At 43.1% G+C, this 25,169-nt stretch overlaps 1 protein-coding gene across 2 annotated transcripts in view; it reads right to left on the bottom strand.

The window, feature by feature from the left end:
* PCDHAC2 (protocadherin alpha subfamily C, 2) overlaps window positions 1-24,481 on the bottom strand; it is a 53,554-nt gene extending 29,073 nt beyond the window's left edge. For both annotated transcript variants that reach the window (XM_081501055.1, XM_081501053.1), the window contains exons 1-3: window positions 21,644-24,481; window positions 10,385-10,443; window positions 7,313-7,401 (exon numbers count right to left, since the gene is read on the bottom strand). In XM_081501055.1, coding sequence (XP_081357181.1) covers window positions 7,313-7,401; window positions 10,385-10,443; window positions 21,644-24,196 — 2,701 coding nt within the window. In that variant the 5' untranslated portion in view covers window positions 24,197-24,481. The remainder of the gene's footprint in view (window positions 1-7,312; window positions 7,402-10,384; window positions 10,444-21,643) is intronic.
* Between the last annotated feature and the right edge of the window lie 688 nt (window positions 24,482-25,169).

Below are 25,169 nucleotides of genomic sequence, written 5' to 3'. Positions count from 1 at the left end.
GGGCGAGAGACTGCACCATTTTCTCTGCCGACGCCGTCCATCCTAAGGGAACCCCTGGACCAGCTGGAGCAGGACTCTGGCAACAAAGCTCTCCATTTTCTTTTTTAATACTAAGCACAAGCACCTTTTCCCCCTTTATCTCCTTTAGTACTGCCATCACGACTGCTTTCTCCCATCCTTCACCTAGCCCACTGCCTTGCAGTCAGACCCTTCTAGGCAGGGAGCTGCTGAGGAAGCTCTTGGTCTCACTGAGCTAGGAGTGACACAGCATCCATCTCTGCTCCTTGTCTTCTCTGCCTGTGGGTAACAAGCTCTGAGGGCTGAGGCAGAGAGGGGCTCCTCTCCAACCCACAGGCTCACTTCCAGGCCTCCTGGCACTGAACTCTATTATGACCTTCCCCTAGAGGCCCCTGGTCTCCAGCCAGTGCTTGACCTGAATGTGTTTCTCCAGATTAGGCAGTGACCTTCTCAACTGCAAAACTGACTGCCTCTGAGAAAATGAACTTTTCAAGTTCTTTTGGAATCTGGGCTGAGTTGCTCTGGAAATATTTGTCATTAAAGATCCATGCTGTTGCTGGGGACTGGCTTTCATTTCTAGTTCACTAGAATCAGTGAGGCTGAGGGCAACGCCTGCTAGAGCTGCAAAGCTGAAAGGCATTACAAGTTATTGCTACCCATCTGCTCTCAACCCTGGCCGTAAATAGGTCTTTCTTGTCCAAGCACCTCCCAGGGAGGAGCTCTAAGCCCACCAGTTCCATACAATCCAAGAAATCTGTCCCACAGAATGAAGTGTGGACTCTCACCCAACACTTCTGCTTCCCCACAAAGCTCTCAAATACACAGATGGCCTGTCATCTTTGAGCCAAGTCAGGTAGCAGAGTTGGTGACAACCCCCTTCCTTGTGGTCTTTTGACATCTCCCCAGTAGAAACTTGAATTTCCCTTTCGAAAAGGGATTTAAAAGTTCAGCCACCAAGGACAGTGTATAGAGAAAGCTAGAAGGGAAGGTTACTCAGAAACTCTCCTGTTCCATGCAACACTCAAATAAAAGAAGAATGAAGTGTATTATATTCTAAAGACATATGCAAAAACTGTTTCTCATGATGAAGTTTGCAGGGACCAGACTGCACTCCTCCTGAGGCTTGTTAGATGGGTCGATGATAACCAAGGGAACTGTAATGAGTCTCCATTTCCTGGCCCTGCATTAGTTGCTTCTCTGCCTCTGTGGGGCTGAAGGAAACTGTGGCCTAAGGCAACAGTTCCTGCTGCTCCTCCCTCCTCACCACACTCTCCCGCTCCAAAATATATGCTCAGGAGCCCACATCTCAGTGCACAGGGGATTCCATTTTCAGGAGGCACAGGATCTGTTGTGGGCCTCTGACATGGAAGAAATTCTTTTACTATGTATCATGGCCCCAGCCCTGACTGTATTCTGCCTACTGAGCCTGAAAGAATGGATGTAGGAAAAATGAGAGCAGTGTGGGGAAAACAGGGTGGAGAGGAAGAACTATCTCAGAATCTATTTATTCAACAGAAACTTTTCAGAAAAAGCAGGAAGTCTTCCTTCTAGTTTTTGATTTACATGACCATTAAAAATAGAAGGTGCCAAGTGCTCTTTAAGAAGGAGTTGAAGAAAGTCCCAGACAGATGGAGCTAGCAAAGACAAACTTCCTGGCTTCTCCTGGGTAGAGGATTCTAATTTCCCTTCTCACAACACCTTGCTCCAGGCCAGGTCAGAGCACACAAGATAAGCTACACAGAGAACTCCAACAAACTTGATGAGCTCCACACCACCAAGAGAGTAAAAGTGTATCTTATACAAGGACTTATTTTTCTCAGCTACTAGAGACCATAAGGCAATCTGGCACTCCTGGGCTGTGAGATGCAAGGTGAGAGTGGAGGATACTGATGGGAGGGAGCTGCCCCACCCACACAGATCAATGATCTCATTTTTTTTCTCCCTGATAAAGATATGCACACATCTCCCAGGACTATCGTTGCCATGACAACAGCAGAAGTTGAGGGTGAGCAGGTTAGTGGAACAGCATGCTTTTTAAATTCTCGGACAAGGCCTGAGGCTGCAGTCACTCATGAAGTGGAAAAATTCATGTTGGCAGTGCTCCTAAATGGATTTCCCCCAAATTTAAGGATCATGGCTTCTTTCTGGGGAAGAATCAAAGATGAAGTCTCTGTGGAGACTTTCCATGGGGAGTTGATTTTGCCAGGGAGGTGGGAATCCCTAAGACAAATAAGAGCATGAATCTCCCTATGAAACTAGGGCACATTAACTGTCCATTTTCCACAGAGTAAAAAGATGCAGCAAACCAGGGCAAAAACAATCCCCCAAGGGCACAAAATGGTACTTTTTAAAAAGTCTGCTCTATAATAAAGCTTTCCCACAGAGACTACTCAGAACAACTCAGACCTAAATTCTGACGTTGAAAGGTAGACTCATACCTTGAAAAATCCTAAAAATAACCATCGCTTACTAAACACTGCTCTCCAGGCTCTGCAGATGTGTGTACTGTTGCATTTAATTCATGCATCAACCCTATAAGGTAGACACTATTATCTCCATTTCAAAAAGAAAGAAACTGGGACTCAGAAAAATAACGGTCCTAGGACCATACAACCTCTGAGTGGAAGAGCGAGATTTCAAATAGGGTTACTCTGACCCAGAGCCTGAGCTCTTAGTTACTGTCTCTTTGGTATGCGGAAGGCTTCCTGTTTCTAGTAAGAATCATAAACAGATGCATAAACAGAGGACTTCACTGCACGGTTTCTGAGCCTCCAAAGGTATGAGACAACTTCAGGAATATTTACCCTCAACTCTTGACCAGTCCTCAACCTTAGGGTTCATCAGGGTCACTTAGAGGACCCCTTAAATCACAGATGGCTGGGCCTCCATCCGAGATTTTCGGATTTGACAGGTGTTGTCAGTGTGGCTCTGGGAACCATCCTTGGAGAAGCCCTCTGCAGTCACTCTAAACTAAGCTTGTCTAAAGAAGCCTCAGGGCCTGAGTTGCCTCACCTACCTAATTAACCTTTCACTGTTCAGCCCCAGATCCGCGGGGGGGTGTTGCTTGAAAAGCTATAATGTTATCTTTGGCAGTGCTGTGCCTTTTGGAATTCCCTGAGCTCTTTTTGAAAACAGTGAACATCTCCCACTCCAAAAATAATGTATTGTTGCCTTGAGCAAGTCCTGAGATCCCATGAAATGTGGAAAGAGGAGCCTGGAAGAACCAGTGTGAAAGCAAAGCAGCCAGGGACCCTGAAGCCAGACTGGCTCTCTGGAAGGTACAGACAGTCTTTTCATAATCTCTTGGGAATTTCCCTCTAGGAACTGTCTCAAGAGGGCACTCATTAAAACCTCTTCAGAGATTGCACACTAAGAATGCTAAAAGCGTGAATGGCTGGCCCTTTAATGCCCCTCCCCCCAACACACTCCTCCATCTGAAGAGGAATTGTGAGCTGTGCACTACCCCCCTCAGCTCCCTTTCTTTCCCTGCTCAGTCTCACTGAGCTGCTAAGGAAATAAGAAGCCTGTGGTCCAGGTCTGCTCATACAGAGGTGAGGCTGGAGGAAGGGGCCAGGAATTGGGGTTAGCGGATTTAATGGCTGACTTGTTTATCCTGCGGGAAACATCACCTGGTGATGTCCCCACTGACCCCTTTAGAGCATGCCATTTTAGCCTCAGCTTCTGTGGACTGTGACAATAAACAGTGAACAGTTTAATGACAAAGCCAAAGGATTCATCAGTGGAGGAAAAACAACTACAAAGAGCACACGCAAAGGAGGACTGGGTCACAGCAGGCCTCTCTCTATTCTCAGGCTGTTGGCTATTGCTAGGGTTGGTGTGAGAAGGTGCTATTTCCAGAGAAGTTCTCAGACACAAGTATGAGGGGACTCGGGCACCAGGAGGAAGCCTTTTGGAAGCAATCACACCTTCATCATGAAGCACTAAGGACAGCAGAATCTGTGACAGGCAAGCTCTACTTAGGAATGAAAACAAGCAAGTGTTTTGGAGCATGTTGATGAATTCTCCAGGAGGGTGGCTGGGGTCGGGGGGCGAGGTGTAATGGGACTGTACAGATGTCAGGATGATCCAGACTACTTTAGAGGGACTGTATCTGGGCTCAGAAGTGAGAACTACTGAATGTTGACCACCATGCTACCATCTAAGGCCACAACAAAGACTGCAGGAAGCAAAAGTATGCCAGAAAAAAAAAAAGAGTGAGAAGATTAGACATTTATTAATACTGTATGTCAAGCACTATATCCAGCTCTTTCTTCTTTAGTTATCACGGCAACTGGATAAAATTGGTGTTATTATTATACCCCATTTACAGATGGGGTAACAAAGAAAACATGAATTTAACCAATTTGTTTACACTCACCCAGCAAGTAAGTTTGGAATTGGAATTCAATTCAGATCTGACTTTAAACCATAATCTTAAATCTTTATCTCGTATTCCCTCCAAACAGTGCAGAACATATTTTGAGTCCAAAACTTCTAAAATACCAAGAACAGAGCAGAACACAGAGGAGCATCTCTCTAATGTCCCATCACTGGTGCAGAGGTATGCTGAAAAGTATGGGGAGGTCACCCATGGAAGATGGAAGCTCTGTCCAGCTCAGTCCATGAAAACTGTGACTCATGAGTCAACAGCCAGGGATAGCCCTGGAGAGAAGGGATTATACAAGAGGAGTCAGGACAGCAGGGAAGGGGAGCCATGGTGACTCCTTCTCTGTCTTCTGTCAAGAAGATTGGTTCCTTCCTCCTACACTGCTGGTGGGAATGTAAGTTGGTGCAGTAAGGCAGTTCCTCAAAAAACTTAAAATAGAGTTGCCATATGATCCAGCAATCCCACTCCTCGGCATACACCCAGATAAAACTATAATTCAAAAAGATACATGCACCCTTGTGTTCACAGCAGCATGGTTTACAATAGTCAAGACATGGAAGCAACCTAAATGTCCATCAACAGATGAATGGATCAAGATGTGGTATATATATACAATAGAGTACTACTCAGCCATAAAAACGAATGAAATAATGCCATTTACAGCAGCATGGTTGGACCTAGAGATCATCATACTAAGTGAAGGAAGTCAGAAAGAAAAATACCATATGATATCACTTATATGTGAAATCTAAAATATGACACAAATGAACTTACCTACAAAACAGAAACAGATTCACACACAAAAAGAACAGACCTGTGGTTGCCAAGGGGGAACAGGGCTAGGGGAGGAATGGATAGGGAGTTTGGGGTTAGCAGATGCATACTATTATACAGAGAATGGATAAACAACAAGGTCCTACTGTATAGCACAGGGAACTATACTCAATATCCTGTGATAAACTATAATGGAAAAGAATATAAAAAAGAAGGTATGTATAGGTATAACTGAAGCATTTTGCTGTACAGCAGAAACAACATTGTAAATCAACTATACTTCAATAAATTTTTTAAAAAGATGGGTTCTTAATATTGTTTTGAATTTGAAAGAGAGTCCTGGGCCAGATGCATATAAAATAATCCATCAACAGTTCCTATTTCCCACTTGCCTAGGGACATACACCAACTGGCACCATCAATGAAAGGGAGAATGTATTCAAAGTTAGTTCTGGACTCACCAGCCTGACCTGCAAAGTCTCTATGAGAACAAGAAAAACCCTGAAATGGAGGCAGGATGGTAGGGAGTGATTTCTTGGCACTGCTTTGATTGAGCAGTTCTCACCTCTCAGATGCCTCCCATCCTGCAACGCTTGGCAGTCTAAAAACTACTTCCTCCTCTACCACTTTATGCCGTCACTGGTACTGGGGTTGCAAATTTGTCAATGAACTATTTTATGTTCTCCCCCTTGCCATCTGGAATATTAGCTCTCTAATGAATTGCTTTAACTTAGGCATTTGTTTTTTTTGACAAATGTGACTTTTAGTTGAATTATACAACATTCATAAATAGCAAATGCTGGCTGATTAGAATCAACGAAAACTCTTAAGAGCTGCCAGCAAAAATGTGCCCTTAGCTGCACATGTTACTTGCACAGCCTAATCATTTGAAAGGCACCAGATTATTTTTGGAAAGAACTTTTCACACATATACTTATATAATCTGTTATGTATGTGAATATACATATATATATATATATATATATATATATATATGTTCGAATTTAGGTGGATTCTTGCAAGCCAGCCATGCTATGAATAGAAGAACTAGATACACTTGGATTTGAAGTTAGACACACTTAGGTTTGAATCCTACCTCTGCCACAAACTATGTGAACTTCGGTATGTTTCTTAACCTCTCTGTGTCTCTAGTTCCTCTTATGTAAAACAGAGATAATAAATCCCATGCAAGACTGTCTCAGGGAGTAAATGAGATCATGCAAGGCACAGTGTCTGGATACATTGTGCCTCAAAAATTAGTAACTATTATCACCACAACGATGTTCTATTTATAAAGGATTATGCTAGACAACATTTGTAATCTCTATATTTGCTCCTTTCTGAAAATTGCCACCAGGATGGGTCTCCAACGCCATATTTACATTATATGACACTGCTTTAGTGACTGGGCAAGATAAGGAAAACAAGGAAATGTGAATTTGGGAAATTTTTTAATGCTCACCCAGCCACTGGGTTCTTGATTTCATCTGGCAGATTCTCTTTCCTGAAAGTTTAGATTAGGAATCAGTTCCCACTGGTCCTCTGCACTAAGAAACTGCAAGACTGGTCACATTTGGCAATGTGCATGTCAAGGCAATAAAAGTCAGTCTACTGAAAGATGCAGATGTCGGGAAAGAAGGAGGCCTGACTGTAACTTGAAGTCAGACAGAGTGGTGCATTGGTTCTGACAAGTTTTCCACTTCCATGAGAAACTCCATTTCATCAATCTATCCATTAATAAATCTATCAGTCTCCCTTTTGTTTACTACTTGAAGTGGATTTCCAACATCTTTAACCAAAAGATCTTTGCTAACAGTGTCATCTCTGTGCATGAGGCCACCAGATCTTATCTGTGTAGCTCAGATAGACTAAGTATTTGACATGTACCTGGTTATTACAGAAAAGAAGTTTATGCACACACACGCCCTTATGTTTACCTGTTTCCAATCGCTGAGGTACATTAAAAAGAAAATCAAAATACTTGTGTATATTCATGTACATAAGGAAGTCACGCATGTAAGGAAAAGAAGAAAGAATTAAAAGAGAGCCACTGATATCCCTTGTCTTCCAAAAACAAGTCATCTGATGACTTTCCAGGACTCAAATAAGAAGGGTGAGACCCTGGATCTTTACCTGGTGTCGCACTGGATACTGTTGGCCACTGCTGATCGGGTCCCCCTGGACCAGCCCGTAGAATGCCAGCCTCCTCCAGGTGCACAGAGCTGAGTAAACACATAGACCCAAGTAAAAGTTAGACCATAAATGTCTTTCCAGCTCTCCTTCCACCCTCAGAAAGTGCTTACATCTCTGGAGGCAAGACTGCAGCTAACAATTTCTACTTGTGCTTAAACTGAAGCAATTACTATTAAGCAGTCACCTTGCATAAAATGCAAAAGCATTGCTGACTTACTGCCTGCTACACCATGCAGGAGATAAACGTTTTTTATCTTTATAGCAATTTTGGTTTTCATTAATGCCGTGTGGTGTTCATTAAATCTAACAGGAAGCCCATCAGAGGGCTAAAAAATGCCATTTTATCATCTTAATGCTGAAGCAGATGAAGAGAGCTTGTTTTCAAAAGCCCCAAGTTTCTTTTGCTGGTTCTCTGATTTCTGGGTTTTCTGTAGGACAGAGGAAAGCACAAACATTATTTGCTGGTAACTATAGTATTATTCCAGTTTTGCCCAATTACTATTTTCTGTTTCATCACTCTTTATGTTTTCCTCAAAGAAAACCCACCCTACATACCCTGGGACTAGAGAAAGTTTATCATCACCGCTCATGGGCCCCAATTCAGAAGAGATTAACTCCGCATGAAATACTGCAAAGGAGTGAAACATGAACTGGGAGATCCTCGGAGGCAAGCAGAGAGAGAACGTAAACTGTCCATGGGCAGAGAGAACATCATATTCATTTATGTATGTGTAATGTAAGCCCATATGAAACTCTCAAATGTTTTTTGGATGAAGAAAGGAACAAATGGGACCCTAAGGATAAATATCACCCAAGAAAACCTTCAGCAAAATAAGAGAACTCTTTGAAACTAGACATTGGTTCATCTTGGAAATTAAGTTACTGAAGTAAAACTTGGAGGACGACTGCCTGAAGGGGTCATGTGATGCAACAGAGCAAGCAAACTTGAAATATTATGGGGGAAGGTCATCTCTAAATTCAACACTCTTTTCCTTTTTTTCTTTGGCCACATTATGTGGCCTGTGGGATCTTAGTTCCCTGACCAGGGATTCATGCGCCCTTGGCAGTGAAAGATCAGAGTCCTAGTCTCAGGACCACCAGGGAATTCCCAATATCCTCTTACTCTTTGACTTCAAACAATATACTAGTGGAAATTCACTCAGTAAGCTCTGCTCTATTGCTGTTGTTCCCTTCATCTATATCCTAGAATCTTCTCTTTTTTCCAAATATTACTATCCCTCAGGTACTGCTGAAGGTGTTGCTGGAGCCTACCAACAAACTATATGGATTCAGTTAGATTCTCTCTGAAGATATAACTACCCTGGGAACCAGCTCAGCTCAAGCAGAATTTTCAAAGGACAGGTACACAGTATCTGAGGCTACAAAGTTCAGGAAGCCAAGCATATGCATGAAAAAGATGAGTATTACTTAAGTTCACAACTTAACATATGTTCCATGTGCTACACTGTGAGGAATAAATAACTTTTAGTTTTAATTTTTATTTCCTTTCTTATCCTACTTGAATCTTATGACATCTTAGTTGAAACCTGAATAGAAGCACATATGGCTTTTTTTCACTTGAAAATGGAATAAAGAAGTGATATGTTTTAGCATTTTATTTTAGCATAGTTTTAAAGGTGAATCTTATGGCTTTGGTACTTTTCAAATAAAGTACTAATTCAACTGGGAGATAAAGAGTTGGTAACGTAAACCATATTTTTTCCTATCATATAGTCTACCACAACAGCTCAGATGCAGGAAAAAGCATAAGATAGCTTCTAACAAGTAGAAAGAACATTTCTGAAACCTAGTATGCTGGCATCTGCCCGAGAGTTTCTGGCCTAAAATTATGACCAGATTCTAGTGCAATGTCTCACCAAGCCAACTACTGATCTTCAGTCTTCAACTGATCACTTCTTGTTCAGAAAGAGCACCTAATATAATGATTGCTGCTCAATGTGAAATAAAATGGTTGGGAATATACTGATTTAAATATACTGATTAATATATAAATATACTGGGAATATACTGATTAAATTTTTTGAATTTAATACATTTTTAATGCGTTAAAACCAATTTTTCATTAACTCAACACATACTTTGTAAACTCTCTCTTTAGAAATTGATCAAGGTTTGGTTAAAGATCTACTCAAAAGTTGCCCAGATATTTTGAGGGGCTTAACTCTGGAGTTTATTTCTTCTTTAAAACTAAATTTTTCTGGTGGTAGTGAACATTAGTTGCTTGGCGCTCTCCATTTGGTTTCCCAAAGACACTCACAAATAATGAATCTTTTATTTGGCCCTGAAGCATGAATACTAGATCAGGTCTGGGAATAATGGTAGTTAATCAATTACTGTCAAAGAGACAAAGTAGAGAAGGCAAAATTATATTTAATCTGAGTCTTAGAGTAATGCTATTACTCTAGGTTAATTTAAAAGTAAGCTTGATTTGGTCTCTAGATATTCAATAAAGGCCCTTCACGTGGCTCATCCTCTGAGGAATCCATGCCACTGAGGGCAGGCAATAAGACAGCAACAAGATGGAAAAGATAAAGAGACGCTAATAGGGGTGAACATGGACAAGAATAACGATTATGTGGCTAATAGGATATAACAGTCAATGTGTGATGGAAAACCAAGGCGGACAACATGAACATATATGATATACTCAAGTCCCAAAACATCAGTATTAGTTATCATTTTATGGGAGGGTCAGAAACTATAGATGGAAACAGGATAAAAGAAGTTGAAACTACTTCCTTATAGAAATTTTCATGAGAGAAAGTACACAGCCGCCTGTCTGTGACTTTACAGGGCACTCTTATTTGGCAGCACTTGATAAGCATTTGGCACTGACCACTTCCAGATACGGAGACAAAAATAAGTGCATTCCCCTGGCAAAGTATTTAGGCATCTCAATTTTGACAGCTGCTTCCGGCCTATGAAGACAAGAGTTTATCTGAGTCACACAGTTAAAGTAACTTCTGACAAAAGGAGGAGGGAAAGACATACCTGTGCATTCCTGCTCTCAGGGAGGCAGAGTAACGCCAGTCAGGGTTGGGCTGTCGTGGCTGCAAAATCACAAAGGGAGTTTCTGTTAATATGGCAAAACAATGATCTCCTAGTGATGATGTTCATCGGTAAGTTGATTCTTAAATATCTCCATGCATCTATTGAAAATATTGAAGTTGCCATTTCATATGCAACTCTAAGATGATATCCACACACATAGCACTTCAGGAGGAAATTAAACTAGCTCATCAGGGTCCATGCACAGATTAAATATCACGGAAAACTGAATTTAATGATGCTGTGAGGACCAGCTTTGGCTTTGCCTTGCTCCAAACAGGTCTATGTATTAACAAATACACACTACTGTGTATATATAAAATAGATAAACAAGGACTTACTATATACCACAGGGAACTCTATTTAATATCTTGTAATAACCTAAAATGGAAAAGAATCTGAAACAGAATACATATGTATAATTGAATCACAGTACACCTGAAACTAATACAATATTGTAAATAAACTATATTTCCATTAAAAAACAAAACACAGATCTATGTTCCTAAGGCAGCACTTATGGAAGGACAGTTTGTTCTCAAACAGGAAAAGCTTTCATTGCTTTTGCCCTCAAATGCCCCATTAAGGCAACATCCCCAATTTGGTATTCTAGTTTATAGCAGGGCACAGGACTACACAAGTTCTGCTGGTCTGGTTGGACTGCAGAGCACTGCAATCTGCTGCTGGCTTTGCAGACTGCAGCATGTTTGACCCTGGACGGATGTGCCCAGTCATAATGCCAACAACTGATAACAGCCTCTTCTGCTGATCGAAGAGGAATACAAGGGAGAGGAAAACAAACCGTGGCAGGGTTTGACCTTGTTGTGCTGCATAATCCTTTTCATAAAATTGTACTTGTTTCCTGCTCCTCTGAGTGCCTTGCCTTCTTATTCAATTACTGTTCGCTAAGCTCTGTTTAACAGGGAGCTGCTGAGACCTAGGGAGAATCTGACTCACTCTGCACCACCTATGTGTTGGAAAGATGTATTGCCCTGTGTCTACAAACTGTCAGTTCCAAGTGAAGGGGACACAGAGGAAAATGTGGGTATCAGAAGACTGTTCTGGGAGTTATGTGCCGAGTAGGAGCTGCTCAGGAGCCACTGGGGACAAAATCAATCACCACCACTATTCTGGTAGCAATTAGCAAAATTTTTATTAAGTAAAACCTGTGACAGATGTTCCTCTTGATGTGTTTTCATGAACAGAGATTAAAGTACTCTTGTCAATCTATAAAAATGGTACTGATGAACCTATATTTACAGGGCAGGAATAGAGATGCAGATGTAGAGAAAAGACTTATGGACACGGCAGGGGAAGAAGGTGGGACAAATTGAGAGAGTAGCACTGACATATATACCCTACCATGTGTAGAACAGACAGCTAGTGGGAAGCTGCTGTACAGCCCAGGGAGCCCAGCCTGATGCTCCGTGATGACCTAGAGGGGTGGGATGCGTGAGGGGAGGGAGTCTAAAGAGGGAGGAGATGTACATACATATATATACATATAATTATGGCCAATTCACGTTGTTTTACAGTAGAAACCAACACAACATTGTAAAGCAATTATCCTTCAATTAAAAGTAAATTTTTTAAAAAGTATCTGGAAAAAAAATAATAAAGAGGTCCTGTCACTGAATACTGAAGTCTATCTGAGTGGAAAGATGAAGAGATAGAGGTTGTATGTTGTATTTTCCTCTGGACTAAAATTATCATATTTGGTAGACACAAGGCCACAGTAATGCCAATAAACTATTTCAAAATGTCAGTAAGTCTTGATCCTGTCATTCTCATGGTTCGTTTAAGGGATACACAGTATTTCATAAACATATTTCTTCACAACATCCAGCAAAGAAGTGATCAGAATCTCAATTTCCAGGCAGACTTTGGGATGGTTAGATGACATTCTGAGATTTAGCCAAGTCAAGGCCCAGAAAAAGCTACAACTCGAGGATATTTTTGCCTCAAATGTCCCCATACACTAACTGCCCTCTCTGGTCCCCTCCCTTCTGTTGGCAAGATACGAACATACAAGCTGCTTCACCCTTGGTTCTTGAGTTCACAAACTGTTATTTATGTTCCTCATAAAGTAGCATAAAACTATGTACACCCATGGTGTATTCATGTCAATGTATGGCAAAACAAATACAATATTGTAAAGTTAAAAAATAGATAAATAAACTAATTTAAAAAAAAACTATCTACAGATGAAATGAAGGGTTCCCATTTTCTATCAGTGGTAGTAGAGGGAGCAACAGAGAAAATAACTGCAACCATTTGGTAAACCTGAAAAATGATCAAAATACTCTTTATTAATCTTGTCATCACCGGCTTTCCCCTGACGATCGGCAGCACTGGTGTCAGCTTGTCAGCTATGAGACCCTTCCTTCAAGAAAGACTCTGCCATCTGTTGAGTAAATGCTGCCAATTTTTCTATGACCGGGTAACATCCATGATGAAAACTGCTGATCTTGGGAACAAAATCACCAACTTCATTTTGCTGAAAGGCACAGTTCTAGTAAGAATGACCAGGAAACTCAGTCCATTACATAATCTCACTTCCTCAGCAACGTGTAATTTGTCATGCTGCTATTTTCTATACTAATTCTTCAGCAACACGATGCTTCTGAGATTTATTTGCCAGAATCACAGTTATGATACATCTTACAGCAATGAGATTAGGTAGGGAAAAGGTAAGGAAGAAAGTGCTTAATATGTTTTATGTATCCACACAATACTAGGCAATGGGATAAGCACTTTATACATATTACTGCATTTATCCTAACACCTTTGTTAGACCATAATCTCTATGAAAGGGATTATATCTTTGTTTACAAAACATATAGATAGTCTCAAATATTCATAATAATAATTATATCCTCAGAAGCTAGCAAGATTCAGGTATTAGATAGGCTTTTAAAATCCTTTCAAATAAATTAACTACCAAGCAATGGCAACATTATCATACTTAAATTACAAAAATTAGAAATCTGGAATTCTAGAGAGATTAAATTGCCTGCCTCATAAGTAGGTCTGGCTGATAGTCATGTTTAGGTACCCCTAATGTGAAAGTCATTATACATTATATTATACAGTGGAAGTGACAAATAGATTTCAAGGGATTAGATTTTATAGACAGAGTGTCTGAAGAACTATGGATGGAGGTTTGTAACATTGTACAGGAGGCAGTGATCAAGACCATCCCCAAGAAAAAGAAATGCAAAAAGGCAAAATGGTTGTCTGAGGAGGGCTTACAAGTAGCTGTGAAAAGAAGAGAAGCAAAAGGCAAAGGAGAAAAGGAAAGATATACCCATTTGAATGCAGAGTTCCAAAGAATAGCAAGGAGAGATAAGAAAGCCTTCCTCTGTGATCAGTGCAAAGAAACAGAGGAAAACAATAGAATGGGAAAGACTAGAGATCTCTTCAATAAAATTAGAGATACCAAGGGAACATTTTATGCAAAGATGGGCTCAATAAAGGACAGAAATGGTATGGACCTAACAGAAGCAGAAGATATTAAGAAGAGGTGGCAAGAATACACAGAAGAACTATACAAAAAAGATCTTCATGACTCAGATAATCACAATGGTGTGATCACTCACCTAGAGCCAGACATCCGGGAAAGCAAAGTCAAGTGGGCCTTCGGAAGCATCACTACGAACAAAACTAGTGGAGGTGATGGAATTCCAGTTGAGCTATTTCAAGTCCTAAAAGATGATGCTGTGAAAGTGCTGCACTCAATATGCCAGCACATGTGGAAAATTCAGCAGTGGCCACGGGTCTGGAAAAGGTCAGTTTTCATTCCAATCCCAAAGAAAGGCAATGCCAAAGAATGCTCAAACTACCACACAATTGTACTCATCTCACACACTAGCAAAGTATTGCTCAAAATTCTCCAGGCCAGGCTTCAACAGTACGTGAACCGTGAACTTCCAGATGTTCAAGCTGGATTTAGAAAAGGCAGAGGAACCAGAGATCAAATTGCCAACAACCACTGGATCATTGAAAAAGCAAGGGAGTTCCAGAAAAACATCTTCTACTGCTTTATTGACTTGCAAAAACCTTTGACTGTGTGGATCACAACTGTGGAAAATTCTTCAAGAGATGGAAATACCAGACCACCTGACCTGCCTCCTGAGAAATCTGTATGCAGATCAAAAAGCAACATTTAGAACTGGACATGGAACAACAGACTGGTTCCAAATAGGAAAAGGAGTACGTCAAGGCTGTATATTGTCACCCTGCTTATTTAACTTATATGCAGAGTACATCATGAGAAATGCTGGATGAAGCACAAGCTGGAATCAAGATTGCCGGGGGAAATATCAATAACCTCAGGTATGCAGATGACACCACCCTTATGGCAGAAAGTGAAGAACTAAAGAGCCTCTTGATGAAAGTGAAAGAGGAGAGTGAAAAAGTTGGCTTAAAACTCAACATTCGGGAAACTAAGATCATGGCATCGGGTCCCATCACTTCATGGCAAATAGATGGGGAAACAATGGAAACAGTGTCAGACTTCATTTTGGGGGGCTCTAAAATCACTGCAGATGGTGACTGTGGTCATGTAATTAAAAGACGCTTGCTCCTTGGAAGAAAAGTTATGACCAACCTAGACAGCATATTAAAAAACAGAGACATTACTTTGCCAACAAAGGTCTGTCTAGGCAAAGCTATGGTTTTTCCAGCAGTCATGTATGGATGTGAGAGTTGGACTATAAAGAAAGCTGAGTGCTGAAGAATTGATGCTTTTGAACTATGGTGTTGGAGAAGACTCTTGAGAGTCCCTTGGACTGCAAAGAGATTCAACCAGTCCATCCTAAAGGAAATCAGTCCCGAATATTCATTGGAAGGACTGATGCTGAAGCTGAAACTCCAATACTTTGGCCACCTGATGAGACAAACTGACTCACTGGAAAAGACCCTGATGCTGGGAAAGATTGAAGGCAGGAAGAAAAGGAGACAACAGAGGATGAGATGGTTGGATGGCATCACTGACTTGATGGACATTTGTTTGAGCAAGCTCTGGGAGTTGGTGATGGACAGGGAAGCCTGGCGTGCTGCAGTCCGTGACGTCACAAAGAGTCGGACAGGACTGAGTGACTGAACTGAACTGAATGTGAAAGTCTGTGTTTTAAATAAATTTGCATGGAATGACAAATATACTTTTTTCTCTTTTTTACTACTGACTTCCCCCAATATTGATTAACTTTAAAATAATATGAAATTAAAAGTAAAAAATGTACATGGTTTTCATCTGAACTTGGTTAAACTTGGAAAAATTGAAGCTGAGAGGTTGACTACTGATATACTTGATACAATGACACATATGTTTAGTTCTCTAATACTTGGATGGTACATCCCTGGGCTTTGCTTAGTTTCTATAGGTAAAAAGCCCCAGTATGTTGTTTCAAAGAGTAGTCCTTCAGTAGAATAAGTCACAAAATTCCAGAAGTGGGAAAGCTGAATTAAGTAGTTCATGCAGGTGATATAGTATTGAAGAACAAGAATCCATTTAAATTTCTATCAAAATTATAGCTGAGATTTAATTTATCCTATAGTGGTATTATTATTTATACTATGGAATATTTGAGCTACAAAAGAGTGAATCACCTTTTCCAGGACAGATACTCTATGGCATTCATAAAATCATAGGACTACTCAGTGAAGTAAATGCTATCTTCTTATCATGGAAATCCACGAAGCTATCAATAAATGGTCGTCTGAGAAACAAGACTACATGTAGCATCTCCTTTTCCTTCCTAATAGGAATCTATTAAGGATGTATCCACTGCAAAGTTTTTAGTGATATTTTATGAACACTAATATAAATTATGATAGACAAAACCCAAAAATGGCCTCCAGGATCCCTACACCCTATGTGAATGCCTTGTATAATCTCCAAGACTGAATATGATGGGCCTTACTCCATGATTAAGTCATACTATATGGCACAGTTGGCTTTGGAAAAGGGAGATAATATAGGTGGAGATGATCTAATCATTCCAGTCTTTTAAATCTGGGTGTAGAAATCAGAGACAGAAATCAGAGAGATCTGAAGCACGAGAGGGAGTCCACAAGAGAAAATATTTTCCACTGTCAAAATATTCTCCAGCTCTGAAGATGGAGGGAGCCATGGGGCAGGGACCTAGAGAAACCTGTAGGAACTGAGAGTGACGTCCAGCCAACAGTAAGTAATACAGGGAGCTTAGTCCTCAAGGAATTGCATTCTGCCCAAAAACTTGAATAAATTTGGAAGCAGATTCTTCTTCGGCATCTCCAAGAGAGGACTCAGCCTGGCAGACATGTTGCTTTCAGCTTCGTGAAAACCTGGGCAGAGAAGCCAGCTACAATGGGCAGGTAATAATTGAGTATTAGTTTTAACCACTAATGTGACTTGTTACAAAGCAATAGGAAATGGATACATAAAACTGTTGGTCATCAAGGCAAAAAGTAATCTAACATTTAAAATAATCATTGTTATGTTACATATTAGTCTTCTCGTAAATCAAAATGAAAAGATGATAAGTATGTGATTTCTAGGTGAATCATGATCACGCTCAGTGGCTCAGTCATGTCTGACTCTTTGCAACCCCATGGACTGTAGCCCGCCGGGCTTCTCTGACCATGCGATTCTCCTGATCTAGGGATTGAACCCTCCACTAGTGCCTCCTGGGAAGCCCCTCTAGGTGAATACTTTCTAAAAACCGTCATTTATAACCTTAATCCACAGAGCAGGAAAATAAAGTACACATAACTTTAAAACATACACAGTGGTTCCAGTACAACAGAAAATGCTAGGTCTGCTTAACTCAGGACGCACAGCCTGCTAGCACAGCAGTTACTGTCTCACTCACAGTTTCACTTCCCTGGAGCCCAGAGTTTTGACCCTGCAAGGCCAGAAAGGAAACAATGTTGCTTATGTGCCAAGGAACTAACATTCTTTTTCAGTTTTTGTGCTTTTGGAGATTTCATCGCATTTGTCAGGTTCAAATCCTCGAAAGAAAAAAAGTTGCATAATTTTTAGGCTAGCATATTTAAAACACTGCAGAGGAATTCTCTTGACCTTTGATTTTTGAAATCATGCTTTTTAGATTGAAATACTCAAAATATTATCATACGAATAAGCCAAATTTATATCCATACTATAATATGCACAGGAACATGGAGCCAGGTGAAATTTACAAAAGTCACGTTCGAAGACATCTGTAAATCTCCACAGTTCAGCTAAACCTCTGGCTTGCTGGTGGTAATTTTTCCTCAAACATTTGCAAACTGACATCATCCTGACCTCTCACTGAGAGCAAAACTTGGTGGCCAACCAAGTCAAGTATCCAGAACCGACTCTGCTATTCTGTCAAACAGACAGCATGCCAATAGACAATTTATAATATGCCAGGCTGTGTCCCTGCAGAGTGTTCTGAGTTAGACCAGATGCCCGTGTGCAGGCTCACTCCTGGGTCAGTACAAAGGGTAGGCCAATGACATTCAAGCTACAGTAAACAGATTTCTTCAACAATCAGAATATGTGCAAGATAAAGAGACAGAGAGGAGCTCAGCCATAATTCCATCTGGCTTAGTTGATCTGTAGAAAAGGGGAGGAAGGGGGTAATGCAAATAAATTATTGCATTCTTAGACCAAAGAAACCTTTTCTCAGAACAGCCCTATAAGTAAAACAGAAATGGCAAAACAAAACAGCCCCACCCATTCAAAAGTGACCATATGAGGATGAGACATTGAAATGGAAGCTCAGACACAATTTCTTTGCCTATTTTGACCACTGTGCGGTGTTGAATGAATTCACCACAATGGCACTTTACACGAAGTGTACATTCTGATTCAGGGCAGAGTCAGTCACCAGCTAGAAGAGTCAGTCCTGTGGAAAATAAATTAGGTGCCACTGAAAGGAGGGTTATTTTCCAGGTTATTACATCTGGAATTAAAGTGAGTATGTATACACAACAGCAAAAATAAATGAAGATTTGGTGACTCCAAATTGCTTTTAAAATAAGTGAAAGTGAATGTAAATATACCTCATTTCTGCTACTCTCTTGTGACTTCTACATCTTGGGCCAACTAGTCCCAGTGAGGCCCAGTTGGACAATTGTACCCAGAGTGCTCAAAGTGATATTAGCAGTCATAGGACCACAGGTGCACAGACACCACCATAAGCTTTGGTTTCTTTTCTTGGTGATTCTGAAGAGGGTGCCAACCACATTCAATACTAGGTTTTCAGATCTCTCCAAAGAAAAACTCTGCCCCATTGTTCAACAGTTACTCCAAAAACCTCACTGCACAAGTGGCTCATGAAATAAACTCACTAGGGGATAAAATCTACCGAAAGATTAGTCTGGTGTTAAATACTGATATTTAATAAGCAACAAGAGACTCTAGAGAAAGAATGAAGATAAAAGATACGTTGAACAGGTTTTGTCAATGGTAAAACAAATAAAAATATGCTAGTTTGGTAGTAACATTTTTTACTCACTGATCCTCCCATTGGTGACCTACTTTTATGCAAAGAATTCCTCTCTTTCCAGAGCAGTTAATTGACACTACTAGGTGAATGAGCAGTAGCCTAAGTGCCTGAGTATCCCATATCAACAGGAACATAAACAATGAGATTTCTATCTATAGCATCTCAAACAGCACAGTCTTTGGAGTTAGACAGATATGACTTAAAATACCACTAGTAGAGTGACTGTGTATGTTACTTAACCTCTCTGAGCTTGTTTCCTCATTTGCTAGATGTTGATAAGTATTTGTTTAATGTATGACTTACAGGTAATGAAACCATACATATACTGCAGTGCAGAATATTTTTATACATAGCTGGGTGGTCAGTGAGCACAAATTCCTTATTTATCTTTTCCAGTCCCCAACTAATTTTAGACACATGGAATTAATTGCACCCCAGGACTCTCCTGCCATCTGAAAGGACTGGGTAGAGAAGACAGAAAGCCTAACATGAGAATTTAACAGGTTGATATAGCGGTGATGACTTTCAGAGTTGAGTGGTTTCTGTCCCCATTTTGCCATGCTATGACAACATGACTCACTCTCTCTGTGTAATCGCAAGTATTCCAGGAGCTGCAGATAGGCACTGAATTTCCAAAAGCGTCTGGCAAAAATTTGCCATTATTAAAATCAAGCACTCTCCTGGCAAAATCCTACAGGAGTAAGCACATTTCTGACATAATTTTCTCCCTAGATTAAAGGTTTGTGAACCAAAGCACATGTTAACACACAGGTCAGTGTGAGACAGAAATAGTTCACGTATCAAATTGTCCCAGGCTTTGAGTCAGGAGAGGGAGGGTAAGAGTTCACTCCCCTTGCTTCTGGCTCACAGCTGGTAGCAAAGTTCACCTGCCCTGCTCTCTGTAGAGAGGCCCATGAGGACTTCTCAGGAATTTGTTCAGCAAATGTCTACAGCATCCTTATTTAAAATTAAGCCCTTCTGCTGCTGCTGCTAAGTCGCTTCAGTCATGTCCGACTCTGTGCGACCCCATAGAGGGCAGCCCACCAGGTTCCCCTACATGCTGCCAAAAGCTAAGATTTAAAGAACTCTGGAAACTCCTTGATTCCCCACCCCCTGTTCTTAATCTGCAATCTGCCTCCAGTGACTGCTCAGCATCTACTAACACCAGGTTCTTCAGATAAATCTACCTTCAGTGTACATGGAAATTCTCTCAACCCATCTCTGTTCTACTCTGTGCTTATGCATCAATTTCCTGACAATGAACATGAATTTAGAATGTGAAACTATGGACAATAACAAAAAGACAGCAATATGTCCATGAAAACACGTCACAAAAATATAGGAGGGACAAATACTATTAATTCATTTTGCAGTACCTCTGAAAGTCCTAGCTACAAAGTAGTTGTTTGGAAAGAAACAATTTATCACTATTTATGAGATAAAATTTTGACTTCTGAAATCCAATTTAAAGTTTCACAGAATATGCATGTGGAGACAAACACACTACACAAAACACATGCACTCTCCAACATATACATCCTTCATATAATGAGCAAACTAGCCTTACGCCTACTTAAAACTTAAAACCAGTGTATCTACTAACACCTGTCCTTCGTGTACAGTAAGTCCCACTTTCCAAGGCTTTTGTAGCTAGATTCAGAAAATGAACATGTGCTTTGGAACATACTGAAGTATTATTTAAAGTATTATCATTTAAATTAAAGACAAGGAGGGTCTTGAAGAGGCTGCTTCACATCTCATCAAAACCTTAGAAACTGTTAAGAGGGAATCAGACCACACTTAACTCGAAATGCAGGGAAATCCTCTTACAATGAGTTCACACAATGCCAAGAAAGGTGACTAGGGGCAGAATTCTTCCCCCCCTTTTTTTCTCTTCAACCCCAGCTTGTGAGGCTTCACCATACCCTCACATCCCTAGTCCACTCATTCTAACATCTCCATGGCCCAACCAGACAAATTGGTTCCCGGCCTTACCATCATTCATCTCCTCTGACAGCCCCTTAGAAGAGTTACCACAGCAAACAGCCAAAACAAACTTTGTCCTCAGAGGGAGGTCCACATTCTATGGTCTCATCAACTCTGATAAGAGTTTCTAGCAGATCAGATCACATTAGTACAATGCAAAACTAATATTAGCAATATTAACTGGATTAACTAATATGAACTAATATCCAGAAATGTTAACTGGATACTTTACACTGTAGATAGTCCAAGGTATAAATAGTAAGGAAAGCATACAGTGGTGACCACCATACCCTGAAGTCTAACAACTTTGAAAAAACAACACTCCTCTAGGATTTCAAAAAAGAACTTTCCCTGTAGATGACACGGCACAAGCCCTTCCTCCTTGAATCTCATAACACCACCCCCTATAGCACCATCTTATTCTCAGGCCTATTCTATTTCTCTACAAAGCTGTGTCTGGGCACCACACACTTAAGACAAACCCTCATTTCTCAAACAATTTTATAGTCAAGTCTTCATATATCTGAAAAGAAAAGGGAAACTAAAACAATTCTCTAGTGCTATTTTTCTAGAGAGGAAAACACATTAGATTATAACCCAGTCACAGGTACTATATATACTCAGTTTACCAGATAACCCTTGTCATTGTTAATAACTCAGTAAAGCCAACCACACGATAGTGGTGGAGGGGGGTGAAAAATGCATGACTTTGTGGAAGACCCCTTGACTACCATCTCACCTCATTTTGAGAAACAGCTTCATTTTTTAGTATAATCAGGTTCCCAGCACTCTGCCCACTTTGGCCTGTGAGGTGCCTGCTATCACCTGCCGCTGGTTGGGCTCCCCCAGGTCCCGGTCCTGTCTGTGCCCCTGTGTTGTAAAACATGAAGGTATCGCTCCCTGAGCCTGCTGTCAGACAGGCCTTGTAGCAGTAGGTCTTGGTGAGGGAGCCGTTCCCTCGCACTTCGATGAAGTGAGGCTGCACTTTGAGGCCGGGAGGTATCCTGGCATCAATGTTGTTGTTGGCCTGCTTGTAGAGTTCTGCAGGGCACCTCTCCCTCACTCCGCAGAAGCCTCCACAGCACGTGGTGCCATAAGCAGTGTAGCGGTAGCACTTGATGATGCTCAAAACAATGATTGTCAAAAGAAATATAAAAGACACTGTGCTTAGTGCTATTATGAGATAAAGTGTGATTTCAGAGTATGTCCGAGGACTTTTCACGTGTCTCTGAGTGTCAGGGAGGATTCTGGAAACCCTATCCACCACAGCTACTGTAATGGCCACAGAGGCTGACAGCGATGGCTCTCCATTATCTCGGACCACCACTGTCAGGTTGAAAGTGGTTCCAGTCTCATCTCCCATCTTCCTGGTAGTCCTAATTTCTCCTGTGTGGAGCTCTACTTTAAAGAGGTCCAGGTCAGAAATCTGGGACAGATGGTAAAAGAGCCAAGCATTCTGCCCAGAATCTGAGTCCATGGCTATGACTTTAGTGACCAGGTAGCCAGCAGGGGCAGTTCGAGGCACCATTTCAATGGCTACTGATGAATTGGTTGAGGTAGGGTACAGGATGTGAGGGGCATGGTCATTCACGTCCACTACATACACATTGATGGTCACAGTGCTGCTCAGTGGTGGGTTCCCATTGTCTCGGGCCTCCACAATCACAAAAAACTCCCGAAACTTCTCATAATCAAAGGAGTTGACAGCATAAAGGCTGCCACTGGCACTGTTAATGGAGACATAGGAGGTGACTGGCAGCCCTTGAACCTCCCTCTCCAGGAGGGAGTAGGTCACCTCCGCATTCTCCTTTTCATCTGGGTCCGTGGCTTGCACAGTGCAGAGCAACACCCCTGGCAAATTGTTCTCCTCTATGTAGATGGAATAGGAGTCCTTTGGGAAGCTGGGGGGATTGTCATTGATGTCAGAGATCTCAACCTGCAGTGTCCGCTGGGACGTGAGCTGTGGTACTCCCCCATCAGTGGCAGTCACTGTGATGTTGTAGGCAGCCACCCGCTCCCGGTCCAGGGGTCCACTCACCACCAGTGTGTAGGAGTTTCCAAAACCATTCAGTCTGAAAGGCAGTGCGGCCTCCAGGCTCAGGCTCACTTTCCGGTTGGGACCCGAGTCTTGGTCATTGACACTGAGAAGGGCCACAACAGTGTTGGGGGCAGCGTCCTCGGGGACCGGGCTGTACAGGTCCGTGAGCACCACCTCTGGTGCGTTATCATTCACGTCCACGATATCCACCAGCACCTTGCAGTGACCCACCATGGGCACCGGACCCCGGTCAGTTGCCTGCACATAGATCTGGTAGGAGGAGGCCTCCTCGTAATCCAGCGCTCCGCTGACCCGCACTTCCCCCGTGCTGGCGTCGATGCTGAAGAGCTGTCTCTCCCGGTCCGACGTGTAGCTGCTCAAGGAGTATGTGAGCTCGCCATTGGAGCCCTCATCCGGGTCGGAGGCATTCAGCTTCACCACCAGCGTGCCTGGGGGCGAGTCCTCCCGCAGGTGGACGCGGTAAGTGGACTGGTCGAAGGCGGGAGAATTGTCGTTAGTGTCCAGGACTCGCACCGAGATCTGCGCCGTGCCGGACCGGGCTGGGCTGCCCCCGTCCACAGCTGTGAGAACCAGGTGGTGCAAGACTGCCTGCTCGCGGTCTAGGCCCTTCCGCAGCAGCAGCTCCAGCACCTTACTGTTCTCTTGCAGGGGTTTCAGGTCCAGCTCGAAGTGCTCATTGGGGCTGAGCTCGTAGGTCTGCACCGAGTTGGTGCCCACGTCGGGGTCCTGCGCGCTCTCTATGTGAAAGCGCGCTCCAGGGGCCACCGATTCGCTTACCTGCAGCTGGTAGTCGGGCCGCGGGAAGCGGGGCGAGTTGTCGTTGATGTCCAGTACCTCCACCTCCACGGCGCTCACCGCCACCGGGCTATGCGCCAGCACTTCCAGGCTGAGCAGGCAGCGAGGCCGCTGCTCGCACAGCGCCTCCCGGTCAATGCGCTCGTTGACGAAGAGTGCTCCATTGGTCAGGTCCAGCTCCAGGTAGCGCGGGCTGGGCGCACCCAGGTGGTGGATGCGCAGGCAGCCCGGCCCCAAGCGCCGCAGCTCCAACCCCAGCGCACGAGCCACGTTGCCCACAGGCGCGCCGGGTGCCTGCTCCTCCGGCACCGAGTATCGCAGCTGGGAGGCCGCTGGGCCCGGCAGCATCAGGAGAAGCTGCAACAGCGGCAGCCAGGACATGGGCGGCCGGAGTCGCGGATGCACTGTCGCCTCGGGTCTGGTGCCCGCCAGCTCCATAGCCGCCGGCCACGGCGGAGGCAGCCGGGCAGGGGCGGAGGCAGCAGCTTCCCCAGCCTTGCTCCACGCCCCGGCCGCGCCTCCGCCTCCGTTCGTGCGGCCCAGCGCCCGCTCCCCCACACCTCACGTGCCAGCAAACGCTAGCAAATGCCGGGGGCCGCTCCCCTTGTGGACCCTCCGGAGGGCTCCTGGCCCCGCCGCCAGCCCTGACTCCCCATATCCCAGCTCATCCGCTCGCCGCCTAGTCGCTCTGCCTGGCTTCCCTTCCTTGCCGCCGCCGCCGCCGGTCCAGGGGGAGGGAAGAGGAAGCAGAAGGGGAGGGGGAGGAGTGCTCAGCGAGTCCGGCTCCGATTCCGCACCGAGGTGGCGGACGGCGACCGACCCGGTCAGCCCATCGCTCCAACCACTCCCGCCCCAGCTCCTTCACCCCGGACCCGCCGGATCCCGGCAGACCGCGGGAACACGGCCACTCCCTTTCTCCCTGCCCCCACTGTCCTGTTCAGCCCATCTCCACGGTCCCTCGGCTGCTGCACGGGTCTTGTAAGCAGATTCTAGGAAAAGCTGCTAAGTCTCTAGGACTCGAGCTATCAGCTCCCAGGAAAGGATTTCCAAGCGCAATTCAAGAAAATACACCGAGGGTTTCAGCTAAGTACGGGTATCTGGGCGGCGGCTTCACGTTCAAAGAAACAAACGCGAGAGAGACACTCCGGAGGATCACGGGGATTAGTTCTCTGACCCCAGCATTTTCCCTGAATACTCCTAAATACTGCAGAAAGTGTTCAACTTCTAGAGCAGAGGGAGGGGGTGGCAAGTGCTATCCTCTTTCGCGGAGCAGACCTAAAACTAGCATCCTGAGATCCAATACTCGATTCTGCTCCTAGCCGAACGGCCTTTACTTTCAGTGTGTGCCTTGGCAAATAACTAGTATTTCAGGTTTTAAAATTCTTTAAAAAAATTGGTTCCATGAGGCTGC

The sequence above is a fragment of the Giraffa tippelskirchi genome, chromosome 6 (assembly GCF_054371585.1).
Source record: "Giraffa tippelskirchi isolate mGirTip1 chromosome 6, T2T-mGirTip1v1.2.pri, whole genome shotgun sequence".
Classification (NCBI taxonomy): Eukaryota; Metazoa; Chordata; class Mammalia; order Artiodactyla; family Giraffidae; genus Giraffa; species Giraffa tippelskirchi.
The sequence above is the reverse complement of the archived record's forward strand: the minus strand, read 5'-3'. Positions and strand labels throughout refer to the sequence as shown.